The 27,440-nt window shown below is 34.2% G+C and overlaps 1 protein-coding gene and 2 long non-coding RNA genes across 4 annotated transcripts; 1 reads left to right on the forward strand and 2 right to left on the reverse strand.

The window, feature by feature from the left end:
• The first annotated feature begins 1,073 nt into the window (after positions 1-1,073).
• LOC120339273 (uncharacterized) lies at positions 1,074-18,823 on the forward strand. Of its 2 annotated transcripts, XM_078116007.1 has the most exons (22): positions 1,074-1,265; positions 2,058-2,161; positions 3,307-3,528; positions 3,896-3,982; positions 4,233-4,377; positions 5,121-5,277; positions 5,519-5,587; positions 6,119-6,225; positions 6,412-6,573; positions 6,959-9,399; positions 10,425-10,596; positions 10,828-10,908; positions 12,588-12,738; positions 13,349-13,522; positions 14,318-14,407; positions 14,640-14,948; positions 15,433-15,528; positions 15,741-15,875; positions 16,054-16,114; positions 17,284-17,420; positions 17,549-17,700; positions 17,874-18,823. In XM_078116007.1, the coding sequence occupies exons 1-22, from the start codon at positions 1,169-1,171 to the stop codon at positions 17,963-17,965; spliced, it is 5,241 nt and encodes a 1,746-aa protein (XP_077972133.1). In that variant the 5' UTR covers positions 1,074-1,168; the 3' UTR covers positions 17,966-18,823. The 2 variants fall into 2 exon arrangements, with proteins under 2 accessions (XP_077972133.1, XP_077972134.1); XM_078116008.1 differs by lacking the exon at positions 5,519-5,587.
• A 4,545-nt stretch (positions 18,824-23,368) lies between these two features.
• On the reverse strand, positions 23,369-25,279 carry LOC120339778 (uncharacterized). The gene is made up of 4 exons (XR_013477752.1): positions 25,165-25,279; positions 24,701-24,778; positions 24,093-24,176; positions 23,369-23,668 (listed from the first exon to the last, which is right to left on the reverse strand). It is a non-coding gene; the product is annotated as an uncharacterized LOC120339778 (long non-coding RNA).
• A 756-nt stretch (positions 25,280-26,035) lies between these two features.
• On the reverse strand, positions 26,036-26,970 carry LOC144427397 (uncharacterized). The gene is made up of 2 exons (XR_013477964.1): positions 26,793-26,970; positions 26,036-26,188 (listed from the first exon to the last, which is right to left on the reverse strand). It is a non-coding gene; the product is annotated as an uncharacterized LOC144427397 (long non-coding RNA).
• Between the last annotated feature and the right edge of the window lie 470 nt (positions 26,971-27,440).

A 27,440-nucleotide genomic window follows, 5' to 3' on the forward strand; every position in this document is an offset into this window, starting at 1 on the left:
TATGTAAAATCAGTTATTAAATACAATATAATTACCGGTAGTACACTAAGCATGCATTAAATGTCTGAGGTACAGTGAATAGCTACGACGATAAATATAACTAGCCACAATATAGGTTTACCCATCAATGGCGCTTGGCGCGTTCTGTGCAAAGGCAGCGATTGTTATATGTACCACGTGTTACGGTGACGCACATTATTTGTTGTACGCTGGGTTACGCGTCGGCTGGTTGTTTCGTAATGTTTATTGGCTTAGCGGGTATTTTAGCGAGTAGCATCAAAGCATGACTTTGTCACAACATATCTTTATCTATGGAAGTCCAATGTCGGTTATGTTTGGCTTTGAGGCTGGTTAGGACAGTAGGAGGTTATGCTTTATCTTTTCATGGGCGTAGTGTATTATAATACCACGCCTTCTGTCCTGAATTTGCACCGTTCTGCAATTCTTCATTGCATCAGTATCTTATCCATATTCCACAATTCGGCAGTTTGACAGTCACTACTGTGTCATGGTCCTCTGGCAGTCTGGTCTATGTATTCAAGTACAGAAGTATTACAGATTGTATAACTGCTGAACTGTGTAAGGACAGAAAAAGATGATAGTCATATACAGACTGCAGACAGACATAGATAGAAGCATCTCTAAACATTGTACAGCTGTAAGTCTGTAAGCCAAAGGCTGAAAGGCATGGATCAGACTAGGAATTCTGTCGGTCTGTTGAGACTACACTTTCAGACTTTGAATAATTTGAAATTAAACAGTTAAATAAACTTAAGTAATGTTTTAATTTTCATTAGTGCAGTAGTGTGAGATATCCAAATTTAAAAAGCTTTGTCCCATGTCAGCATGTACTGATGTAGCTTAATAATCTTTAGCAAGTTCCAAGGATAAACTGATAAACATATCTGAATACATAACTTATTTCAGTATTTATGCAAGTACAGAAGTACACAGTAATTTAAAATTGGTTTATTGTTCAACAAAATAGTAAGTGTTATTAAGCCTGAGTGTATTTTAAATTTTGACTTCTGTCATTTGAAAAATGTCTGAATGTGAATGTCTGCTGCATGTATCAATTGTACATGTTGGATTATTTTGAGATCTTTATTGATAGGATTTTCATATAGTTTTACTCATTAGATATAAATATTGATAATGCATCAATAACATGAGTATGGCAATGTTGGAAACCAATGATATTCCCGATCTCGATATTTTAATAAACGCAGCAGAAAATGGAGATTCTTCAGAAGGAAGCTGTCCGGGTATATAAGCTATGTTTCTTTATATTGTGATTGTTTCATTTCTAAAACATTTTTTGAACTAGTGGTGTGATCACACAGTAATGCTACATTTAGGGATCATCAGACCAACTAGCAATAAGCTTCATGTGATTACATATTTGCTTTAATACTGGAATATCTGGAAATTTCTGTTACTGCAGTACTGCAAGTTACAATTTGACCAAAAAAAATATTGGAGCAGTATGTGCAAGTCTATTTGGTAACAGAAATGTATTGATGGATTTTAAACTACTGTTTTCAAGGAAATTCCAAATCTCATAAAAACTTGCAATTATTTGTTTGAAGCAAAAACCCCAGTTTACTACCAAAGCTATACCAAAGTAATGCATTGATGTTTTTATTTTAACCAACAAAATGTTGTTGGTGTTGGCTTGGCATGGCATTTTTGTTGGTCATGGTGTTTTTTACAGCTGGAAAAAATAAACGGATATACTACTTCATTTTACATTATTACCAATCGTGACACATGCTGTGTGTATAACTTTCGGGATCCTTAAATCATCAATTTCATCTGCAGTTAACTTTTGTTATTATGTATTATGCTTGAGAGTTATCGAGTGGTTTGCCAACTAGATTTACATTGCTTCTATCATTGCAGTTTGTATTGATTACTTTTGCTGAATTCATAGATCACATTGCAATCACAATTTTATAATTTTATTTTCCTTGTCCAAACATAAAGCATAATCCAATTTTTAAATTCAAATTTTGAATAGTTCGAGGCATTTTCAAGTCCTATTTTTTTTTCTTCAGATAAAGTAGCTTTTGATCCTGATGAATATGCTGGTGTGGTACAATGGTATAATCAACAAACACAAAATTTACAGGAACACTACGATACCCATCTCGAGTATCAAGTAAGCAATTGTTCTATTATTGAATCACTTTCATTCATAATTGGTAACTAAGGTAGCGGGGGCAATCTGGTTTACTGGCTGGTAACCTAGTGCTTGGTTCATTAGTCTATGTTGTTTAGTCAAAACAGGGAATGAATGGCTAATGTTTTATGTTACATTTCAGTCTTTATCCATTATATTTTAACATTTCAATAAGGACAAACATATACAATTTTGAAAAGAAAATCGATTTTGTGTTTTAAACTTGATCTATTTTTATATTCAAAGCCCTATGAATTGTTTGTTATCTTATTTTTCAATTGACCTAAAAATGGGAGTAGTGGTCCATAAAATTTCTCACGCTCGAAAAAATTCTTAAATGAAGTCATTTTCGTGGATTGTTTTGTTTCCAATTTGATTGTATTGCTATCACTTGTAAATACGAAAATGAAAATTTTGGGCCTGAAAATTGGTCTCAAAATTAATGTTATGCATCAATATGAGCTAAGTATTCCACAACATACAGCAATAATTTTAATGCCATATGTTAATTAATAAGCATAACTATTAGTAGGTTATTAGTTTCTCCTTTGATCAAAAAGTACATCTCGTTCTAATATAATTTATATTTTACAAGTAAACAACCGTTCACAATATCCCTGAGTGCAAGCTGTTTTTTCTGTGTCACGAAATCGTGTGTTGGTGTTACATTTTTTACTTTTTTTAATCTGTTTATCATTTAAACTTTTCACAATATCTTTGTAAATGTTTTTGGTGGGAAATATCATATTCTGATCATTTTTAATGAATGTTTTCATTTAAGTTGATTGTTAAATTTGATCTTATTTTCAATTAACCTTCAAAATAACTTTGCATTTTATCTGATTGCTTGTTAAAATTGTAATTGGGTATTTGTTCTTATTAGCATAGTTCAAATTTCTAATTAGACTGAATTAAAGTTTACCCAAAGTCCATATTATAAAAGTCGCAACTGGCTATTTCTAAATATATATCATCCAGTAATTTGTTTTCAAATTTTTTGAATCCAAGTTAAAATATGTTTCAACCAAGTTATTTGAGATTTTTTTGTTTTGTGTCAACAGAATGGAGAATGTTATGGAGATATATCGTATATATATCGAAACAATATTGTTTTTGCATTACAGAAGCAAAAATTAGCTGAAGAAAATGAAGCTGGATTATTAGAAGCGTTACAACAATCTCTTGACAATTTTGAATCTGATCACATGTCAGATTTTGCTTGTCTTTCTTCATCATTAGACAATCCATACTCAACATGCACTTTCTCTAACTCAAGTCCTACTAAAACATATACAAGTCCCAATTCATCATCAGACTTCAACAATCTTTTGGGTCAGCCATCAATGGTAAGGGTTTGTATGTCTTTCGGTTGTATGCTGTCAACACAAAGCCACGTGCTTTAATGATTTGTTTGTACAACATTCAAGCAGAGTCATTCATATTGGTTTGTCAGAGGTCAAATTTATGTCGTGTGTCATCTCACAATTTTCTTTTAATAGCCATTATATTGTCATTTAGTCAATGTGCCCGTATTTGAGCATTGCTCCATTCTTTCTCAAAATAATAGCCTTTTTGAAGTAAGATTAATTTATTTTATACAGCTATTTTGGGCAAATTTGCATCTATAACCGATTACTATTGAACATCTTTTATTAGTTAAATATGTTTCAACTCCTGGTATAGCAATCAATGTTTTTTTTACTTTTCTTGTAGCTCAAGAAACTACTTTTGAGTCCTTCAAATGAAAATTATCCAAAGGAAATAGATTCACCGAATTCATCAGATGCCTCTTCCAGCAAGGTTAGATATTACTGTATTCTATATTTTGTTGTGAAATTTACCAAAGAGACTTTTGTTGATTTCAGGTATTGCAAATTTATAATTTACTCAGCCATTTAGTTTTTATCTTTTTTTCTGAATTCAAGAAATTTTCCCATAAACACTGATGTACTGACCGTGTTATGGTCAACTATTCTTCTATAATTGAGTAGGTTCTTCAGGCTCACCACTCAGCAGTAGAATCTATGTTCATTATTTTTATTTATCTTAGTCCAAGGTATCGAGTCCTTCGCAAAGTTCATCATCAAGTCGTGAAGATGACTTTCGTCCCAAGATTCCTAGAAAAAAGAAACCTTTCGCTGAATTATTAAAGCATATGGAGGCAATAGAAACTGATGCTAAAGATGAGATAAATGGTTAGTTTTATCCCTGCTTATGTTTGCACAATAATTTTCTGCATTACATGAGAGTGTTATAGGCACCAGCACCAGGAACACACTTGCCATCACACCTCTACCCTGTATGGTTCGTAGATTGGAATTATGGGAGAGATAATTTTGGTTGCAAGAAGATGGCTGAAGTCCTCGCTGTCATTTTGTGGTTTTGTAGCTACTGGCTGGTCCTTCATCACAGTAGTCATGGAACAATGGACCTGTAATCTATATCCTATTGGACCTGGACGAACAGGATGATTATGTCATCCTATTTCCTTTTTTCTCCGCAGAATTAATATGAAAATCCTGTTCTGTTGATGGTTTGTGCTAAAACCATAGATAGACCTGAAACAGTTATGTGATGATTCGAGTTTTTTTTATCTCAATTAGGCACCATAATATTTCACTGTCTGTCTACTTTTGTTACCATTGCACCTAGACTGAGGCAAGTTGATTTAAGGTAATAAATTTTTTCCAATTGTTTTACTCTGAATAAGGCAAAGCACAAGCAGCTGACTGCTTCGGTTCCAGTGTTATTGGACCAACATGCAAATCACCGGTAGACTATCACTTCCCACACTCTCAAGAGTCTCAGACTTTCATGAATGTCTGCTCTGGCTTATTTTACTAAAATTTTTAGGATGAAAAAAGTTCAATTTTCTGAAAGTTGAAAATTAGTAGATTATCTGAATTTATTTGACATTTCTTTCATATTTTTCCATTAGTGGTTGATCCTCCAGTAGTTCAAAAACCAAAACCTATACAAACAACAAGATTATTGAACACTAAGCAATACATGAGAAAATATGGATCAGCACCAAACAGCAGGGAAAGAACACCACCCTCGGAAAAGGTGACTGCAAAACAGCCAAAGAGAGCTAGGTAAGTTGAAAGCAAAAAAAAAAGTAAAAAATATTAAAAAGAATATTGAATTTCTAAATCATTGTATAATAAATTAATTTTAAATTTTTTATTTGCAAATATAACTTATAAGCGCGCTCACTCGTATTTATATTGATTTTTTATAAAAAAAATTGTAACACAATTGAAGATTTTAATTTGAAAATAGTAATTTATTCCTCTTGAACTTTTATTAGCACCAAAATTTACATTTGTATAACAGGATAATCCTTCATCCTGTGTCAAAATCCATTAATTCAAGTGGATTGCAGAATACAAAAAGTAGTGAAATGTGAGTTTGGGTTTTTAATCATTCAAACTCCCAATGTTGTAAATCAGGGGTTCTCGAACTTATTAAGCCACACCCCCTTTTTAGATTTTGTCGAGTTTCGCGCTCCACCTCAAAAATAACTAGCTAACAATAACCCTTTTTAGATTTTGTCAAGTTTCGCGCTCCACCTCAAAAATAACTAGCTAACAATAAGCTACAAATAACAGATAGTAAGGCGAAAGTATGTTTTATTTGAAAAAACAGGTTGAAAATACGTGGATAGAATGTGAATAATGAAATAAAGGGAAAGTTTTGAAATGTAAATATCCAAAATAATTCGGGTCTAAATCTAACAAATTTACAGGACTACACCCCCCTCGTGGGCCGCACCCCACCGTTTTAAAACCACTGTTCAAAATGCTGTAATTTGTACCCTCTTTCTCAGCCATTTAGAGGCATTTTCATCATGTGTGAATGAACGAGATACCTAAAACGGGTATGATTTGGTGCCTGGCATTATTCAATTCATGTTAATTTTCATATTTTGTTTAGATCACTAAAACCAAAATTACCAGAATCTGTGAATTTAAAACAGCAGTTAATCAGCAATATTGCATCGCCAATATCATCTGCAAGTGATTCCTCAGTGTCAATTAAAAGTAAGTTGAATACAATAATCTTTTTATTTTATTTTTTCTATAGAATAATCTGTTTTAAAAAGAACAAACTCTTCGGGTAGCCTACCCAGTTTATTACACAATCAGTAAGGTGGAAAGCGTGGAATTTGAACATAAAATTGCTCAATATTATATATTTTTTTAATATTTTTTGTTTCCGTATCGAAGGCAGCAAGAGAGGAGCGAATAGTGAAATTGATTTACTGAAAGTAAAGAGATCTCGAATTGCAGCTATGAATGATGAAAATGGCCAAAGAAAGTCAGAATCTAAATCTGTGGATCACGATTACTGTAATGGTCAAGATGCAGCTAACAATTTAATTACAACAAGTGAGTGTGTTTCATAGTTGATTGGTGTATCTCTTTACATTGGTATGGCAAATTGTTTTAAATCAGCAGACCAATTGGAAATCAATCACTCATTGTTTTCGTAACTATTTATGCGACCATAGCTGTTGAAAGTCTTTTTTCCTTAGTTTCATGTTCGACTTGGTTGTAGTCATTGTTTTTAGGATATCACTGTTTATGGCCATTTGTGCCAGATGAATTATTTCATGTATTACATACTTTAGTGTTTTCCTCACACAAACTCTTTTTTTCACACATCTTTTTGAATTTTTAAACACATCTGCACGATTCTCCCATCAAACTAATATCTTATCTCAATTTTATAATATGGGTGTCTAATTTCTACTATTTATTATATATTTTCTAGATTCTGGAACGATTGGCGGATCAGAAAGTAAAGAGTCTGAAGGAAGTTTCACTCAACCTGAGAATCCGCCAGCTTCTCAGTCAAAACTAGCATCACAGAAAGTTCTTAAGTGGGAAGATTATCTTCAACAAGTTCGAGCGGGAACAAGAAGTGCTCCTAACAGCCCAACATGCTCACCAAAAGTTTTAAGGGGTGCAGCTCGAACGCCAAACAATTTTATGGTTGTTTCGATCCCTGCATCTTCGACTCCACAACCAAAAATGATTTTGACATCATCCGCGGAAAATAGAGTACAACATCGCTCACAGAAAGTTGTGCATGAAAATGTTCCAGTTCCCTTACCTGAACCTTTACGTAAAACTGTCATCAAGAACCAGTGTGGTTTACTTGAATTTGACGAATACATTTCGGTGCTAAAGAACACTTTAAATACGCCGTCATCCATATCTGATACTTTGAGCGATAATGTATCGAGTATAGTAACAGGCACCGATGCTTTCTTATCCAGTGATCCATCCACTGTGAATGCTTCACGTATGAAGAATTCCGTGTCGACAAAACCACAATGCACAGTCGTTCAGAGAGAACAAAAAACCGATAAAGTGCGCAATAACTCTGGATTTATCAAACCAACTACGAAAGCACAACTTCTTAAAATCGGAAATAATTTACGGATTTTGCAGACTAGTATTAATAGTAATAACACTATCAATGTCAAATCATCGCCAGTTGTTGGCAGTTCAGGACAGATGTTAATGATACAAGTTCCAACAACTGCAACTTCTTCATCAAAACCAGCGCCGGTTCCAGTCGTATGCAAACTTGTGAGCAGAAATAAGGATTTGAAATCGGTATCAAATGTTAATAGTGATGTTATTCCTATTCAACCTTCATCCGTCGTTAAAACCATACCGGTATCATCACCAATGAAATTACCCAGCTGTTCAAATGCTTCATCGGTTCCGACTGATCCACGTGATAAACGAAATCCTGTCACCCCTGTCAAAGATTTAAAAATTCCAGCTATGATGACAAATAGGTCCATGCAACAAAAACAAACCGAATTTGTCGGTACAAAACAACCAGCTTCACCGACTTTTAAACTTGTTACGTCTAATAAACATGGTGTCGAAACAAAGTCGTTAATTCTTAGCGGTGTGACTGGACAATTGAAAGACATTTTGACTCTTATGGCAAAGCAGCAAATTAAGAAAAAAGATGAAAGTACTTCTCCGCAAGATATTGCTGATAATAAAGAACAACAAGCAGACGCGTTGAAAAAACTATTATCTGTGATAGGATCTCTTAAGCAGCCAGGAAATGATCAAGTTCCTGTTGTGAAAGCGGGAAGTTCGCATAGCGAAACAGCAAACTGTCGACAATCTAGTTCAGAAAAATCTTCTTTTCCTTCACCATTGACGTTGATTCATGAAATCAAACAAAACTTTAATAAAAAGAAAGAGGCTGAACTACATGAAAAGCAAAGGAACGTTGCAGTGAATGATAAAAATCAGTCAAGCAAGACTGTTTCATCCATTGCGAAGACTTCTAAACTTATTCAGAATGTTGAACCAATTATGAGTACAAAATTAAAACCAGTAGTTCAGACAATTATTGATCAACCATCATTTTCTGCATCATCTAAAATGGTTACCAGAAATGAACATAATAACAAAAATTTGAATTCGGAAATGATACACGGGGCATCTTCAACAGAAGCTTCAGATATCAGTACATCGGTTAAAGATTTTCCAAATAATGTTTTACTACCTGTCACCTCACACAAATTGCAGACATCATCTGCACAGTCATTGCAATCTGATTCAAATGCAATTATTACAAACTCGTCACCCTGTGTATCTAGTACAACCAGTATGACTATTTCAAGCGAAACACAATCCATTTCAAATGTTCCAATTACAAGCACTATTCCTAATTTGATTTTATCCAATCAGACAGTAGTTTCTTCATCTATGTTACAACCAAGCGATTCTGATGCCTCAACTGTACTTCTTAAATCAAACCACAGGACTAAGGACTCTGGAAATATCCCATCTGACCAAATTGAGCTGAATTGTAATGTTGTTAAAGACTGTCCTCAGGAATATGTACCTTTCGAACCAGACATTGCACCTGATTCTGCCCTTCCTATTGATTCTAATATAAATACCTCCGTTGCTGGGAACCCTAATAAATCAAGCACAGAATTCGCCAGCACGCCAGTTCCTATTTTACACCCTGGAGAGGAAATGGAAGTTATTGATGAAGTGCTACCAATATCATCTGTCACTGTCCCCTCACAACCTTCTGAGAGCATCACAAATACAGATACGGTGCTGTGTGCTAACCAGTCAAAAAGTAAAGCAAAATTTTCAATGACTCGGAGTATGGCGGCTGCTGAAATGTTAGCTTCTGATGTTATCGACGATGGAACTCAAGAGGTGAGATTGACGTTTTAACTGTTTTTTTTTGTGATGAAACTTAAATATACGGTAACTTAAACTTAATTTTCTATTTCAAAATTCCTACTGTATTTTTTTGACATAGCTGTTTATCTTAAGAATGACCTAGTGCAGGGCTACTCAACTGGTGGACCGCGGTCCGAATCCGGACCTTTCGTGTATTAGATTTGGACCGCACCTAATTATTTATTTTGGATCATTAGCCCCACTTTTTGAATTTCCTATTATAAAATGACTTTCATAGTTTTGAATATATACGAAAAGAACTATAACACCATAATAAACAAATTTAATTTGCTACTAATCATACTCGTTTAAGGATGCCGAAATATCATACCTGGAAAGACCGGACCCAAATAATTTTGAAGTTTTGTTTGCGGACCTTCGATAAATATAGTTGAGTAGCCCTGACCTAGTGCATTTTCCACTTAGGTGTAAACAATTTTTACAGTTCTTGCTGAAACATTGTTTATAGGCCGCGGACTGGCATGAATAGCTAATCAATATCAACTGATTGTCTTTATAATGACATAACATAACAGAGTGTCAGTCAAAATTTGACAGTATATGAGATATAGACGAACTTGTTAAGATATTTCAGTTGATATATAATTAGAACTTGCTAAACAGCTCTTCATTATTGAAAACGTATAGAAATGCATTATTAGGTCAGTTTATATAGAACTAAAGTTTATGCAAAACTGTGAATGGCATTTCTTGTAATTTTGGTTATTAATAATCAGTCAAGATAGTATTAATATCATACATGTACATCGTCTGGAATCTGTACCATAAATCTGTATTATGTGCAATCTATGCTACAACCCATTTCCTGAAACGGTATTATTGAATCAGAAGATGAAAGACTGAAGAACTCTGTTCTTTGATATTCTACTGCTTTCAAGCATACTAAATGGGAAAATTATGCATTCTTCCAATAATTCAATGGAATCTATGATATTTCTGTATTGGAGAGTTCGTTTTATTTTATCCCTTATTTATAGATTTTGCTCTACAACAAAACAACGGAAAACACAAGCCCGGAAGTTGATAATAATAATAATGCAATGGAGTCGACTCCTCTAATCGATGATCCTGATCCAGCTGTTATAACGTTAGAAGATGCAATGGCAAGTTTAGAAGAAGATCAGTTATTAGGTGGACCAGATGAAACAGGTTTGTTCTGAAAAATGAATTTTTTCAAATGTACATTACTTTTTTAACCTTGTTTGGAAACTTTGATTATAACACTAAATTCAGTTTTGCTTCAGCCATCACTTACTGCTTAAATTTATATGATCGTGCAATAGTGTGAAGATAACGGTTCGTGTTTATATGTAAAATAATAGGAGAATTTTTTTTATTATCCAATGTGTGTTTTTCATTTACATCTTTCTTATTTCACAGCCGCAACTAATCTATCCACTGCTGATAAGTTATTCTGCAAACTTCCATCATATTTTTTGACTGGAAAGCTCGTTTCAGAAGGTTAGTAGTTATGTATTTCTGTATATTTCACAGGTATACTTTCATTTGATGTGGAATCCCCCCTCAACCTGACTGTTTTCCTGGCCCAGTTGAATTTAATTATCTGTATTGCTGGCCGCTGTCTTAATAAGATTGCGTTTGACACTTCTATCTATCAGTACGCTTTTTAGTTGAATCCTGGAGATCTTTTTTCGTTGGAAATTCTAGGATAGTCATGCTTTTTTCTTAGCATTTTTCACCTCTGATTGCAAAAAATTGTATCTAAGGTCTATCTTTTCTATCAGTAATTCAGTTCTTTGATCATACTCAATTCTGTTCTTAAACGAAACCAATTGTACAGAGACTATTTGTATGGATGTGGAGACTGGACTTGAGGATTAAAACATACCATGCCATTGTCAACATAGTTGTATCATCAACGTCAACGTCAAAGCGGTAGTCTGTAGTACTCATGATAGTTAGTTTTCATCCCCTTTTTACATGATGCATGTATAATGCACAATGTGTTGATCATGCACAGGAGTAGTTTAGTGTATATTTTCTATTAGTTTGATATGTGTATTTGTATATATTTGCCATGTATTTGAGCTGAGGAAGATAATTAGCCTGTTTGTAGATGAACTAGTCGGACTGCTGCCCTTCAGAAGACACACTGTCAAAGCAACATGCTTTATGAGAGATGTTCTCTTGTGTAGGTACTAAAGTACAGGAAAAATGTGATTATGTGATTATGATGTGATGATTATGTGAAAATGTGATGTAAATGAAAAAGTGTTCAGGTTATTGTTTTAAGGTTGGTCCTAACCAGTACTAGAAAATGGAAGCATTATGAGTATTGTATATGTTCAGATAATGGAATGAGATCCAGTGAAGGTAGTGATTCACGAAGCAGATGGCGTCTAGCAAATATGTGGTCTTATCAACTCAAAAGAGGTGAAATTGTTTAGAAATAATGCTGCATGGCAATTGGCAAGATTAGTTTATCTGATTTAATTTGGATATTAATAAAACATACAGTCAGTGTAGTAATATTGTGTCAATTACTTCAGATCAGTTTGTTTACATCAATGATTGCTTTGTCTACACCTATAATTACTGCACCTATTTAGTCTTGTACTGTTCACTGGTCACTTATGTTTTGTCTGTGTTAAAGTAAGGAGCTAATAAACTCTGTGTTAAGTTAATATTTATCTGCATCCTTGGGAATCAGTACAGTCAGTTTCCAATTTTATAATTTATCATAACATATCATTTCGGCCAAGTGCTTTTCTATCTCTCGCGCTGGGTTACCATATTTGTGTTTTGAATTCTTACTCTACTTTCAATATCATGCATTAGTTGAGGGTTTTTGATTTATGATTCAGCTTAATGTGCCTTATTTGAACTACAATATTACAATTCATTTTTTCAGAAATTTTGGTCTTGCAAAAGTGATACCTCAATTGGCAACTTTTCTTCTATTGAATGAATATAAAATCCTATCGTAATTTGCTTCCTTATTTTGTGATTTGGTGTTATCAAATAAAAATATAAACATTAGTCTTTTAATGTATAGATATCGTATAAGTGAAGTTTTCACGATTCAATATAAAAAACATGTCTTTAGAAATTAAATCTAAAGGAGATTTTTTTTTAAAATACTTTTGTGTAATGTTGTCCCAAAATTTTACATTTTTCAGAAAGACAAGAGGATGGTGCGGATGGGTCAAAGAAACGAGGATTGAGGAATGTCATGTGTGATCCACTGATTAACACAACAGATAACACTGGAAATGACATTGAACTTGAATTTAACAAATTACCTCATTATTTCAGTTCCGGTAAAACAAGGTATGTGAAGACATAGACTTGCAATATGCGCTTAATAATAAGAATATATTAATGGTGTAGCTGTCTTACCTAATATTCAAATGGCTTTTGTCTAAATCAAAATATATACAGAATTGTATTACTGTATGTAAAATATTAACATCTAGATTTCACTGATTGAAGGGTTTATTCATCAAAATGTAATTTTTTGTTCTTTTATGTATTTTATTTTTTATGATTTATTAATAACTCTGAGAACTCTTCATGTGCAGCCACTGCTACGTAAGAATCTACTAGAGTTTAGAAGACCCTTAATTTCCCTGATTCGGCATTGCCTACCCTATGCAAGATTTTACCCTACGATGCCATCGTATTTACGTCTAACATTAACCACTATTGTTGTGAAATCAGAATTTTACTCTATTTAATTCCAACAATACCTGGAAATAATCTTACACCTCTCTGATAGAATATAGCATTCCTTAGAGCAAAGCCACAAAGATCAATGTATTATGAGAGAAAACCTAACGAAATTTGAGGGTCTACATACTCACTTCAAATGAAGTCAAGTCACTACAAGTCAAATGAAGATAAATTTTTGTCATATCTTCATTTAATTATTTTCTAACAGGCCAAACAGTGTAACACGAAACAGTGGAAGAACCCAGAACCTGAAAAAATCAAGAAGTAGCAATAATTTTGCTGTGAAATTAACAGCAGTCGGAGAGAGTCAACATTTAACTCCACAGGGAACTCCAGTCAATGAAACAGAAACATATTATTCAAGGCTTCCTACCTATTACTCGTATGTATTAAACAATGCTTTTGAATTCATATTATTGAACGCAAAGAGGACCTATGAATTGTTTTGCCAAATTGGTGAAAAAAACACTTTCCTTTGCAACTAATGCACCAATCGAATATAAATTTTCAATATTTTGAGATGGAAGAAATGTCTAGAAGGCTATTGCATTCCACGAGTCCTAGTATTTCAACAAATTTTGCTGTTTTTATATTTGTGGAAAGCATGTTGTATGTCATCTAGTACAATTCTTGGTGCTCCAGAAGTATGTGCACCAAGATGGCAGACAACGGAACGTAGTATGTGTGCCAGGTTAGGGTTAGGCCATAATTTTATTCCAATTCCAATTCTCTTTATTTCAGTTCTATTACGAGTCTCGTAGTATTTGTACCTGAAATTATGGCCTAACTCTAACCTGGTACACATACTATGTCCCGGTGTCCGCCATCTTGGTTCAGATACTACAGGAGTACCCAATTCTTTTTTCATTTGGTTGGAATTTGTAGATATTAGCGGTTATGAGTTTTATCATGCAGCCTTGGACTGTTCCCTGAAGATGGATTTTGTATTGATATCCATACTGGTCAATCTTACTGTCAAGACTTGACCCATTACTATATTTCTCCATGCATAGAAAGATGAATGGTCAAAAAATAGTTTACAACATCAGGCCAGAATAATTTGGAAATATTCGTATGGCTTTTCTCCTAATCAGTTTCCTAATCAATAAATCATGTGCTTTATGGTATTGAATGACCTACATGTTCAAAGATAACTAGGAAATGTTATTTCATTCAGTTATGGACGTCCTCACCCTGCAGTCAAAACTTTCAATGATGATGTTGCGGATGCAAAAGATGACACTGTTACTTCTGAAATTCTAACACAGTACGTTTTTGAATTGATCATTTTATTCACTTTTAAATTCATTTGCCCTCCGTGTTTAATATAGGCTCAAATTAGTAAATAAAAATAGCGTTTGGGCATACCTGATTCAAGAAAATGTAAGTTTATATGAGCTATTTTTAAAATGTAGAGAAAAATCTATTGTAAATTTTATTTTTTGAATTACCTTGGCTCAGATTTTTTGAAAATTAGAATCCCATATGCTTGTTTTTAGTGATAAGCAAGAACGCGAAAAGCACAGACATTCAAGAAAAAAGAGAAAAACAAAAAAGAGAAAGAAACACAAAAAACATAAAAGTAGCAAACAGGATGAAGAAACATCACAAAAAGTTTTATACTCTAAAATTCCAAGTTACTATTTATCTGGTCGAGTAGTAGCAAGTCAAGGTAATGATGATTCTCGCCGCATGTCACCACCTCATCGATCTCCATCTGTTCGTTATTCTTCCTCACCAGACTCTCTATATTATTCGTCAAGGAGTAGTCGATCCAGGTCAAGGTCGAGATCTAGGTCACGAAGAAGGTAAAAAATTTTGTTTTCAAGACTTTAAAATTTTATACTTTGGAAAAAATTTCCAATCACATGTTAGAGAACTTGGGTCAGAGCCTCACTTCAACCCGGAGTTATACAAGCTATGTGTTGGGATAGCCATGTTGAATCCTAAAAATTCAAGTGTTTGCTTATCTGGAGTTTTGTTTTGAAAGATAATTTTTAACACTTTGTGGAAATTTATATTGTGAACATCGAACATTTCGAATATTTTTTCTGAAGACTGAGATTTTTTTTCCAAGTAGAACACCTTAATATTTACCACAGTAACAATTTTATATAATTGGTGGTACCCAAAAAATTTGAACTCCTCCCACATCTTGTTCTAGGTAATGTATTTCACCCCAGTGTAGTAATAAGCTTGTCTGAATAGCTAAGCGAGACCCAACAGTGTCTATCAAAAGTGCAATACCTTGCATATACTGTTTAACTAAACACATTGAATGTATTTGTACAGATCATATTCCAGAGGAAGATCAAAACGATCATTCACACCAAGAGAAAGAAGTTATTCTAGAAGTTCACGTTCACCTTCTTATTCATCAAGTTGTAGGTTAGTGATTGAATATGTACTTTTAGCATGTGAATTCAAATCACATGCCCTCCACATAAGCATAGGAAATTGGGTAAGTTGAATGATAAACTGGAAGATTTCTAGTCTATCTAAAAACATAGCATCTTATACATATGTGTGATTGTGAAATCCTTTATAAAAGCATATCTCTTTGCATTCAATGCCTGGTTGACAACAATTTTCTTATTCAGTGAAAAAGAATATCGTGGAACATGGGATAACGAAAGAAGGTCAAGGGAGGCGAGACGGAATAGAAGAGAAAGATCAAGAGAAAAAAGAAGAAAAAGTTACGATTCCTCAGATGAAGATTCAGATGATTACCGTCGGTAAGTGAATCAACGGTTGTGTTGAAAACATACTTTTAATGCTTCCACATTTGAAATATAGGAAAATCAAACGCGAGTCCTAATACCCCTTCGATATGTTATAAATAAAATTTAGGATTAGATTAGGATTTTCATCTTTATCCTTGCTAATCAGGTTCCTATATATATTCTTTTTCAGGAGAAGAGAAAGGGAAGCTTGGAAAGAAAGAAGACTTTACCAGGAAGCTAAAGAAAAGAAGGTAAGTTTAACAGTTTTAAGGTTGTGATTACTAACTCCATTACTTTGTTACTTATCGATTTAATTGGTAAGTATGTTGATAGGTATTTGTCTGTATGTCTGTTTGTCTGTTAGATGCACGCGATATCTCACGAAAGTGAGATTGAATCTGCTCCAGATTTTGCGTGTGGATTCATCTTATCTCGGACCAGAAGCCTATTGATTTTGGGCGAAATATGTCGTATAATTAGCGAGTTATTAATTAACTAGTGATGGGACACATGGTGTCACTATGAGGTAAGAGCGTCGTTTTGGGGAATCCCCTTTCGATCGATAAGTCTTCGGCCTCTGACCAATATTCTCGTTTTTGTTTCACTCAAATGTCGATGCTGAAGATTTAGTATTTTTGATTTTTGTTGATAAGTTTGTGTATCTGGCTCTGAATGTAGTAACAGAAAGATAGGAAGATTTTATTGCCAGTTTAAGAAACAGGGTTGTGGAGCCGGACTTTTGACTACGAACTCGAAGCCATTTTAGAATAACTTCAGTTTCAAATTCTCGAGAAAACCATTCTGATAACAAAAACTTAGTGTAGTATTCAAGCTATCTTCGATTGAAATTGCTGCAATCCAAAATACTTACGTACATAGTCAATTTTACGCTTTTTGAGTTTCTGTCTGAAATTTTGACTACTACTATAACTAGTGAATGTCTGAAATCCCGAATCCTGGCTTGGGGAAGTTTTAAAATATGACACCAACTTCTTATTCTACAACCCACTGCTAAGGACAATACTCCGCAAGAGAGAATGTCACCGTTATAGATTAAAATTTGAATCATGTTATGATCGTTTGAAATATAAAAATATCATTTAGCAATTGTAAATGTGTGTTCACATATTCATACTAGGGGAAAGGGAATCCGATAAGACGGTTTATTCATATTGCGAAACACGGGCTCTCGTCCGGTCAGTTCATGTCTGGGGAGTATGGGATTAGTTAGCAAGTTATTTGTTCCAGATGCATAGACTTGATGGCGATGACGAGGGGTCTAGCACTCTTCTCGCTCATAATTATCCCCGCAGGATTTCACACAGGATGCGATGGCGAGCGTATTCCTAATGCTTAACACGATGCGCCACGTCGTCAAAGCCGTGTTATAACAACTAATATCAGTTTTTGATGTTTTTAGCAACAACGTGCAATGGAAGAACGTCGTGTTGTGTATGTTGGTGGTATTGACAAAAAAATGACAAAGCAGCAATTGCGACGATTATTTATACGTTTCGGCAATATTGATACAGTAGGACTTTATTTCCGTGAAGATAGGTAAGCACATAGAATATATCTATAGATACGTGTGCTTATGTATAACTTACTTCTATGACCGTATCATACTGATAGGAAAATAGCTATTTCTCTCTGAAGAATCAACATTTCTGTTTCTCCATTTCTAGTGACAGTTATGGATTTGTGACATTTCAACACAAGAATGATGCATGTCGAGCTATAGAGGAAGGAAACAATGGATTGGGACCCAATGAACCTCGTTACACATTGTGCTTCGGTGGACGAAGACAGTTCTGCAAAACTGCTTATGAAGATTTAGGTAGTTTATTTGACTTTTTATTTGTGTTGTGTTAATTTTTGAGCCACCAATGCATGATGAGAAATAGTGACTCTAATTTGTCTGATTTTCCAGATTTATACTTTGTCAAATTTGGTTAATTAACCCCTGTAATAGTTTGAATTAACCCTTTATTTATTTATATATAATTACAGATAGTAAAATGCAGGAACCAGAACCGAAGGAAGAAGAACTCGATGATTTTGATGCTCTGTTAAGACAAGCTAAACGTAGCTTACATCGTTGAACAAGAATTCTTTCAAAATATGCCAAATTTCTGAATGCACTTTGTGTTCTTAATATTCTATCATTTTGTTTTTTTCGGGTTTAATTTTGATTTTAATTTTTTTCTTTGTTTGCAATTTCTATCTATCATTGGCCACTGTGGATGTTTGACATCTGGCCAAAAAATTAGTTTTTTTTTCAGATTTGATTTATTTTCTCCCTTTTATGGTTATTTTACCGCAATCAGGTAATTGTTCTATGAATTGAACTGTCATCTATGCTTGGGTGGTTCAAGTGATATGTCCATGGGTATCACCAACAAAACATACAACGTCACAAAACTTCAACAATAGTTTAGGACAGGAATTTGATTTTCATACACGCTACAAGCTTTTATGAATACTAATCAATATGAACAATTTGGTAAAAGTTTGGCCAATAAATCAGTGATGTGTGCATTGATGTCTTTCGACTAACCAACTCTACTAGTTTAAGGCACTGGCGATAGTTATCTAATTTCAGGCACCCAAACTAACTGTTACTATTACACTGTTTAATTTTGGAAATTGCTTAAAAACTACTTAAACTTTTTTGGTGCGACCATTGGGGTGCTATGCTTAAGGCCCACGCCTCTGAAAAACATCATGGTTGAAATTGGTTATCTCCCATTGTTTTCCAACGCTGCTCATTGAATTGAATGTGAAAAATCATTAGCCGTTGATGTATGCCCATTCTGTATTGTTGAGTAACAGATTTTTCCTTAATCCACTCGAGGAAGTGAGTGGAGTGCATTGGCACTTTTGTGATTATCCTATTTTTGGTGTCGGTTTTTTCAGCTTTTCATATTTGTTCCAGCAACAATTTTTGCGAATATTGAAAAGTGTTTTGATTTATAGCTATGCAGTTTGAGAGACCAACCTTGTAGTAAGATCGCAATAATGGGAAAGATTATTTTCCGATATATTGTGTCAGGCGCAAGGTAAGGTACCTTATGCGTACCGGTATGCTGCCGTGTATGTATGTATGTTTATTCGTCTCGTAAAAGCAATATAAAAGAGTAAGTACTTATAAATACTGAAGACGGGATTCTTGACGGTTTTGGCAGTTCACCTCCTGCAAAAAGCTACTTTGATGCTTGCTTCTTCAATGTGTTGCCTGGCTTGCTTTTGCACACTACAGTACGCCTGCGATTCATTCAATCCGGTAGGTTTCAAAGGGGTTGCTAACCAACTCCACGGGCAGTTTCGCAATTGTATGGCATCTGCTCGCCCAGAGCGTTGCGCGAGCTTCTTCCCCAACTCCAACTTGGCCTCATTGTCTTGATACAAACGTCCAATGCCAACATTTATACGAATAAGCCGCGGTAACCGGTCCAAGCGTTGGCTTACTGGTATCTGTCCGCTCTCTGAAAAAATTATACTGGATGCCTTGTTTACAATAGGTCAAATCCCGCGGATTCAAATCTTTATTTCACGACAAATAAGCCCACTATATGGAGGCGGAATACGGTATCTGACATTTTAGTTTTATCTTCGTTGCTCTAGACCAGGGTGGTCCAAACCCAGGCCCGTGGTCCAAATGTGGCCCTCGGCCTCATGATCTGTGGCCCGCGTCGCATTCGGAAATTAGTCAAAGAATTGAATTTGGTGTTGTTTTCATATAAAAATAACCAGAAAAATCTATGGACATATCGTTACATCACTAATGTCGCTGAATTGATTAGTGTTATTATCGGCAGAGACAACTAGCGAAGTTAATGATGTGCTTGGCAGTCTAAATTTTTTTTTATTTTTTCGGTCAGGAATATATATATGCTAACAATTTTGGCATTATAGAAAACTAAAAATCGATTGCGGATTTTATTAGCCTAGGTTGGCTATGCCTAATAACTAAATATTATTGTTATGGCCAAACAATATAATTCATGCCGGGTGTTTTTTGCAACCACCCTGAACAGTATTGGAAAAAAGGCTTCCTTGATGTCAGAAAATTAGGTAATTAACCTCCTGTTAGCTTACATTCGGTAATCAATGAATCTAATGGTATTTACAAGTTATTTCGTTAACATGAGTTTGAAAAGAAAGCAGAAGAAGGCCTTTGCAGGTTTTAGTAAGTTTTTACATGTTTTAGCTTGATGAATGCCAAATAGTGATCAATGTGTTTGCACAATAAAATGTTTGATTTGTATTGCACTGTTTACCTATATTCTTGGCATTATTGTGGCCCGCGAACAATGCAAAAATAATTTTGTGGCCTCCGGAGCCGGTAACCTGGGACCACCCTCTTCTAGACTTATTTAACAGGCCATAAACTTCGTGTTCTGCCAGTACATTCCATATCTGCGTAGTGTTGATTGACAGTGAGCTCTGTCGTGTTCACCATCATCCAAGTAATGAATTCTAACCGAGTTCGTTTCAAAAGAAGCTCGCTAGAATACGTCATTTATTTTTACTTTAATTAGCTTCATATAACTTTCTTCCCCACGGTGATTATTACTGTACAGAGTCTTAGATTTGTTGCAATTCCTTGACGACTAATACTTGAATTTCAACGAAAAATACACTTATCTAGTTGTCTGAAAAAATTGTTTACCTGGGTTTTAATGAGACCGTATTCTCGGAAACCAAAATTCCGTACAAACAATCGGCTGAATTTCATTCAATTGGAGGAGAGGGAGAAAAATGGCAAACAAGTTGGTGCATATGTCGGGAGTCTAAAAACGTCTGACTATAAGAATAATATATTTTAGAGAGGACAGGCGTTTAGAAGGGGATGAGACGACTTTCGATTGTGGAGAACCACTGTCAGTTGTCAGTGATTCTGTTAAAATAGTTAATTTACCAGTTCATCGTTCCAGACAAAGCATTAGTCTCTAAAAGTTTAAACAGCATTTCAACGTAACTTCAATACTGTTAAAAAGCGTCAGTCGTCAAACATTTAAATGGCATTTCACGATAACTTGAATACTGCTAAAAAGCGTCAATCGTTTAACGTTCAAATGACATTTCATCCTAACTTCAATACTGTTAAACGCAGCAGTCATTTAACGTTTAAAAATAATCTCGTCGTAACTTCAATACTGTTAAAAATCGTCAGTCGTTACACGTTTGAATAGCATTTCACTGTACCTTTAATATATATTGTTAATATTGGATTTCACCGAAAGTATAATTTTGGAACGCAAGACTAACTCTATTTATTATACTGAAGAATTTCTATGCGTATAATAATGCACGGATGTTGTAGCCAGGGCTGAATTAATCATTAAGCAAAATAATCACGTGCTTTGGGCACCACAGAAATTTTCATAGCCGAGATTTCAATAGTGCATCAGTGTTTCATGAAATGATTGGTCAGATTAGTTCGGACCTCAACATTGTCCCGGTTGAAATAAATGAAAAATTTTGCTTGTTTTTCTTTCTCAAGTATCATCTTAAAGCTCTACTAGTGTGCCTAAGCATAAGAACTATTTTGAAAAAATGCCATGTAAATCAATCATAATTTGACCTTCAATCAGTATTGAATACTAAAAATTATTTAATTTCAGATAACACAGAACATTAGTTACTTTTCTATTATTATTATTTTCTATATATCGGGCACCAAAGTCTTAAGTGCTTGAGAACTCTAAGAGGCCATGATCAGGCTCTGAGCACAATCAACATGTACTCTTCCCGGAGAGCTGTGAAACATTTTTTCTGCAGTAACAACAGAAATACCCATTGCAAGTTAGCAATAAGCATCTTTCTTTTTGCTCTGAGCAAACTTATTAGATTTCAACTTCTGCGGAAAACTAAATAATATGACTATAAAATGTCTTTTTAACACATCTATTTAATTATATGTAGTGAGAAACTGATTTTGGTTTTGATTCAATTTTAGTTTGCGCTAGAAAAACTTTGCTCAACGCACTGCCAGTCAAGTCGTCTGAATGGAAGTTAGTTTATAAAACTCAATACATACTATACTTCTCGAATACAGGGCCGCTGGAAATAATTCTTTTTCTCCGATCTTTCTAATCTTGAATGATAGGTTGCGATCAGCTTGTTATTATTATGTATTTTAAGCGCAAAAAATCACGAATTGTATCTGAGGCTGATTATGCTGGAAGATTAATCCGTTTTAAACTGCTCATTTTGATTGTCGTTGACAACATTCCATATATATATATTATCATATATATACGTCTATGTATATATGTATAACATATTATGGTTTGAGAGTTTTATATCTGGTACTGGTATTTGTTCCATAACTTGGACTTTATTATTGAATGATAATCCATATATATATACGCTTTTTCAAATGTATGAGTTGTTCAAGTTAATGTGCATACAACTTCACAAAACTTCAGCAATAATTTACGACAGAAATCTCATTTTAATCCACACTACTGACCAATATGGTATTAGTCAATACGGATGGAATGTGCGAATAGATTATAACAAGACATTGTCATAAATCATGAGGGTGCCTACTGCCTATATTCAGGGATGTGCATTAATGTCTTGACGCTGACTGTTCCTACTAGTTCAAACCATTGGTGATGCGTTATCTAATAAATCGAAGTAGGCTACTTTAATGATGCCATGTTATTGTTTAATTTGGAATTGAATTATGCTCATTTAATCCTCAGTTGGAAATGGCTTGAACCACTGAAAGCTGTTCAGTGCTACCATTAAAGTGCTATATCAACGTGTACTATTATACAACTGCATATCGCTCTTCAGAAGTATTATGTCCTACATCCTCTTAATCATTAGCTGTTGATGCATGCCAAATCTGTAGGATTGAATTACAGATTCATCTTTGGGTAATTGGTTTTTAGTGAGGCAGTGCTCTTGGCATTTAGACCTCTGTCCGCATTCTATTATTTGAAGTCATTTGCAGTTTTTTTTTTTTAACTCTGCATATTTGTTCCTGCAACAATTATTTAACTATGGAAATGTGTTTTGCATCACAGTTATGTGAAATGAATATTTGTTACAGAATGGCTTGTTATATAGATACGAATAGTGGTCAGATTTTGTTTAGAACATATTGCGCTAAAAATAGAGCGTAGCGTTAAGACGTTGGTGCTTGCATGTTAGGTTACTAATCAGTTTTGCTATTTTGCCTTATTCCTACAGATACCCGTTCTAGCTGTCTTAGTGTCGTTGGTTTGAGCTTGAAATGTTTTGACACAAGGTGTCTACGATCTGTTCGATCAGATTGGTTTGATGATTGCCATTGGTCACCCAATTTTCAGTGGAGGCCCAATTTCATACTTATCTCCATATGTACTCGTCCACAACGGTGCCATATCGAAAGTGATACAAGCTCTTACAACAATATCTCGTAATCTTCCCAAAATTCCCGTCCTCCAATATATTAGGCTATATGGATCATTATTTTTATTATTTACTCTAATAGCTTGGCTCGCATTATTTCGGAAACGACATCATGAGAAACCTAGTGCTTCAGGTTTATGTTTTATGTAGGAAATTCAGGCCTGATAATGTTTGCATTGGATAATTTCTAGTGCGTCAAATCTTTATTTCGCAAAAGCAAGCATATTAAAACAGAATACTGTATCAGACTTTTCAGTTTTCTCTTTCCTGCTCCAGACAACGCCAAGTATATTCCACAGGCCCATGAACCTGATGTTCTGCCATTGCGTTCCAGATCAGCGCAGTGTGATTAACGGTGGGTTCTGGTGTGTTGACCATCATCCAAGAAAGAAACCCTTAACGAAATACGATGTTTAGTTTTAATATTACATTAGTAACAAGCTTTCTATAATACAGCATTTTTTTTGCCTCCAATTCGGTATATTCGTAGGAATGACAAGTTTCAGTCGCACTATCCCCGACTTTAATATATTCTGTCTACATGGTCTTAGTGTTCATATTTTGTCTACATGGCCTGCGTTGTCTTCATAAATGACTATTACTTGGTTTTCAATAAAAATATAAGCTCTCTTGTAGAAAGCCCCCCGCTGAAAAAACACCCTCGTCACCGTTCAAATTGAAAAAAAGAGCCTAACTATCGAGTTGGGACCTGGTATACAGTGGATAATTATTATTATTTTTCATTTTAAAACGTCTCGGGGATGTTTTTCTCTCATTTTTGCATTAGTGGCGGGCTTTCTATATCCGAAATATGCTTACCTCCGCTGGTACACATTACGGGAATGAAATAATTTTCTTCGTCTGTTAATATTGCCATCTCTAGTTGACTGAAAAACTGTTTACCTGGATATGAATGGGAATATATTACCAGTAAGAACTGTAAGACAAATGTTTGTAAAAACAATTTGCCAAACTTCAGTCAATTGAACAAAAAATAGGTCTTAACAAGTTGCTTATTTTGATTAATATATTAAAATTGTTTGCTCGGTAAGTTTTTGGTGGTTTTCAGTTTCAGCGCAAATTTTCAATTTTACTGAAACACTGCATGTTCTCTTGTATTGCGGTATTCTAGCTAGCCTAGCACGTCTGTGCGATTACGACCCAAACAACACCAAATTTGTAAAGTCAAACAAATGATTGCGTAATGGATATTATATTTGTACTTTCAATAATTCTTTTAACAGCAACGAACCGTGGTATATTATCTGAAATGACTTTATTTTTCAATCTTAATGATGTAATTGTCAGGACTCAGGAGTATGATAAGAGCTAGCTCAAGTATAATGATAGGGTTGTTCGCTGGTGGAAGTCGGATATAGGGATAGTTTATAGTCCAGTTTATCGTTTCAAATAAAGCCTCAACTAACCAGCTTTTAATTTGTCTTCTAAATCGGGCGTGTTCCTATGTTCGTTGGCTTTCATCATACTTTCCACCAGTTTGTTTGCTGAAAATACAAGTAGCACTTGATTCCAAATTTCTGGCATTGTATATATACGTGTTTTCAAAAGTTAATAGATTTATAAGGAAAAAACATGACGCGAAAATATAGTTTACGTACATTAGTGAACATGACGTTTAAAAGTTTGAAACCCACTACATGAATGCAGCCCAAAATGTTTATTGTTACTAAACTTCAACCATAACTGCTAAATTGAGCAGGATAGTGATTAAGAAATAGACACGATGCGATTTAGCTAATAAGCCTACTTTTTAAATTTCGAAAACAAAGCATCTGATATCTGCATGGTTTTTTTCTCAATTTTCAAATGACGTTTAAAATGAAGTCGATTTAATAAATAAATACATATTTGAACTTAAAATTGCACTTACTTCTGATTGGATCCAATGTATAAACACCTGTTCGTACTTTTGTGTAATGAAGTTGATAAGTTTGCTTGTCGTATCTTAAAATCAATCAGAAATCAGATATTCGACACAAATCAAATAGGATTTTTTTTAATTTTCAAATTAACTAAGCCTATATATACATAAAGACTTGGATTTTGCTTGCTTTTAGGTTGTTTTGAGAGTGTGGTACACGTGGTATTATGGATTCATAAATATTTCCGATAAAAACAAGTATTAAGTATTCTAGGAATAACAGAATAAAAAATATAAATAGGCTATTGGTAAGTGTCACGGAGACGGAATTATGTAGCGAATCACGCCTTTTATTAGATTAGGACTGCCAAATAGGATACTCGTATTACTAGCAAATTAATCCTTCCATATTCATAAACTTAAATGGCGGAGAAAGCTGTAATAATAAAGCGTTTATTACACAACCACCCTGCGATGGCGATAGGCTCGACAATGTTTACAACGAACAAAGGAGCTTATTAAATTACCCACAAGTCTCCTGTTAACAATTAACGGAAATATGATCATTGTATTCGTTATGCGTGGAAATTGCAATCACAGCTATCCGAATAAACGAACGACTTTATTTTAAGATATAGAATAGCTAAAATGCGCTCGGTTACCCGGATAATAGAAATCCGGGCAATTCAACCGACCCCACCCCATGAGGGCCGCGACATATAGCACTTTACATAATTTTCAATTTACAATTGGCAATGAAACATGATATAATAGTAGTAATAAATATATGTTGTTATTAAAGCGTACAAGTGGTAACTAAATACAGGTCGATAAATAATGCCTGCATATCCACAAGAAAAAACAGATTATCATAATACGATTAATTATAGATGTGTAAATCATTACCCGTGATTATTGCGGATACATCAGCATAAAACCCATATTCAGTTCCAGTAACACTTAGCCAATGATAGCAATCCACGCTACCCGCACTTTCTGGCATATCAAATATGCTATACCAGGAACTGTTTATCTGAAAAGAAAACAGGAAATATAAACTGTGTAGACATCGTTTTGTTTTCTTTAAGTATGGTGCTTGAAGTTAATTAAATTTGTTTATTACACCAGACCGTTATGCTCCATATCAAATGACACAAACAAATCAATAGCAAAATAACAGATAATATGAATTAAATTCGTAATATCCCAATGTACCCAATAATTGAATAAAAACAGCAAAATTGCTGAATCTAATAACGACCCCGACCCCAAAAGAGTCAAAAAGTGCTCTTCATAACCCATAGGTCCACTTTATATCTAATAACTTAAGAGGCCATAAGTAAGAAGGTATATAATCTGAGATAGCCCGCCACAAACACTATCTGGGAATCAAATTATGATTGTAACAAGATGTTAATTGTGTTTCTAAATAGAAGGCTAAATAGTATATATATATGTTACTGCTAATTCTACCAACAACTGAATTTTGAAATAAATACCAAAGAACAACACTACGCCATCCAATTCAAGGCTAATATTGAAATCATTAAATTTAAACTTGAATAACTTAACACAACGTAATTGATAAGCTAATGTTCATTGTTCTTGCTCCAGCATAACCAACTTGTATTTCATACCTTTGACCAATTGGGATCTTTTCCGGGAGAGATGGTGGAACATTGCCTTTCTGCAATAACAGCAGAAATCCATATTGTGAATAAGCAACAAGCAGCTTTCATTTTGCTCTTAACTAACTCTTAGCTCTTTACTTCTATTAATATGAAAACGAAATGAACATAAAATTTCCTTATCACGTCTTTCTAAATATATATAGCAAAAAAATATGATTTGAAAACAAATATATATTTAGGTTTTGAATTAATTTTAGTTTAAATAAAGATACAAGAAGCTTAATGCCCGCCATTCGCTCTGGATATTTGATTGAAAGTGAATACTTACTGCTGCTCGAATACAAGGCCGTTCAGCATTTCTTATAATCTTGAATGATAGATTGCCATTATCTTTATATTAAAATGTATTTTAACTTTAAGCCTATAACGTCTCGAATTGAGCTGGTACCGATTACGCGAGCACAATAAGTGGCTTAAAAATTCTGATTTTGATTGACGACAGCATTTTATCTGTGAGAAATCGAAAAATAATTCTGCCATTTAGTATGCTCTATCAATTGTATACTTAGATATACTCTCTTGTATAGAGAGATAAACTATATTAAATATGTACTCAAATAGCTATTTTGTACCATATAAATTGCTCACATGGCA

Source organism: Styela clava, chromosome 9, assembly GCF_964204865.1.
Source record: "Styela clava chromosome 9, kaStyClav1.hap1.2, whole genome shotgun sequence".
Lineage (NCBI taxonomy): Eukaryota > Metazoa > Chordata > Ascidiacea > Stolidobranchia > Styelidae > Styela > Styela clava.

Coding starts and splice junctions, on each gene's coding strand:
- LOC120339273 (XM_078116007.1), top strand. CDS start 1,169: ATGAGTATGGCAATGTTGGAAACCAATGATATTCCCGATCTCGATATT. Junction 14,408..14,639: donor ACTTCTGAAATTCTAACACA/GTACGTTTTTGA, acceptor GCTTGTTTTTAG/TGATAAGCAAGAACGCGAAA. Junction 15,876..16,053: donor GATTCAGATGATTACCGTCG/GTAAGTGAATCA, acceptor ATTCTTTTTCAG/GAGAAGAGAAAGGGAAGCTT.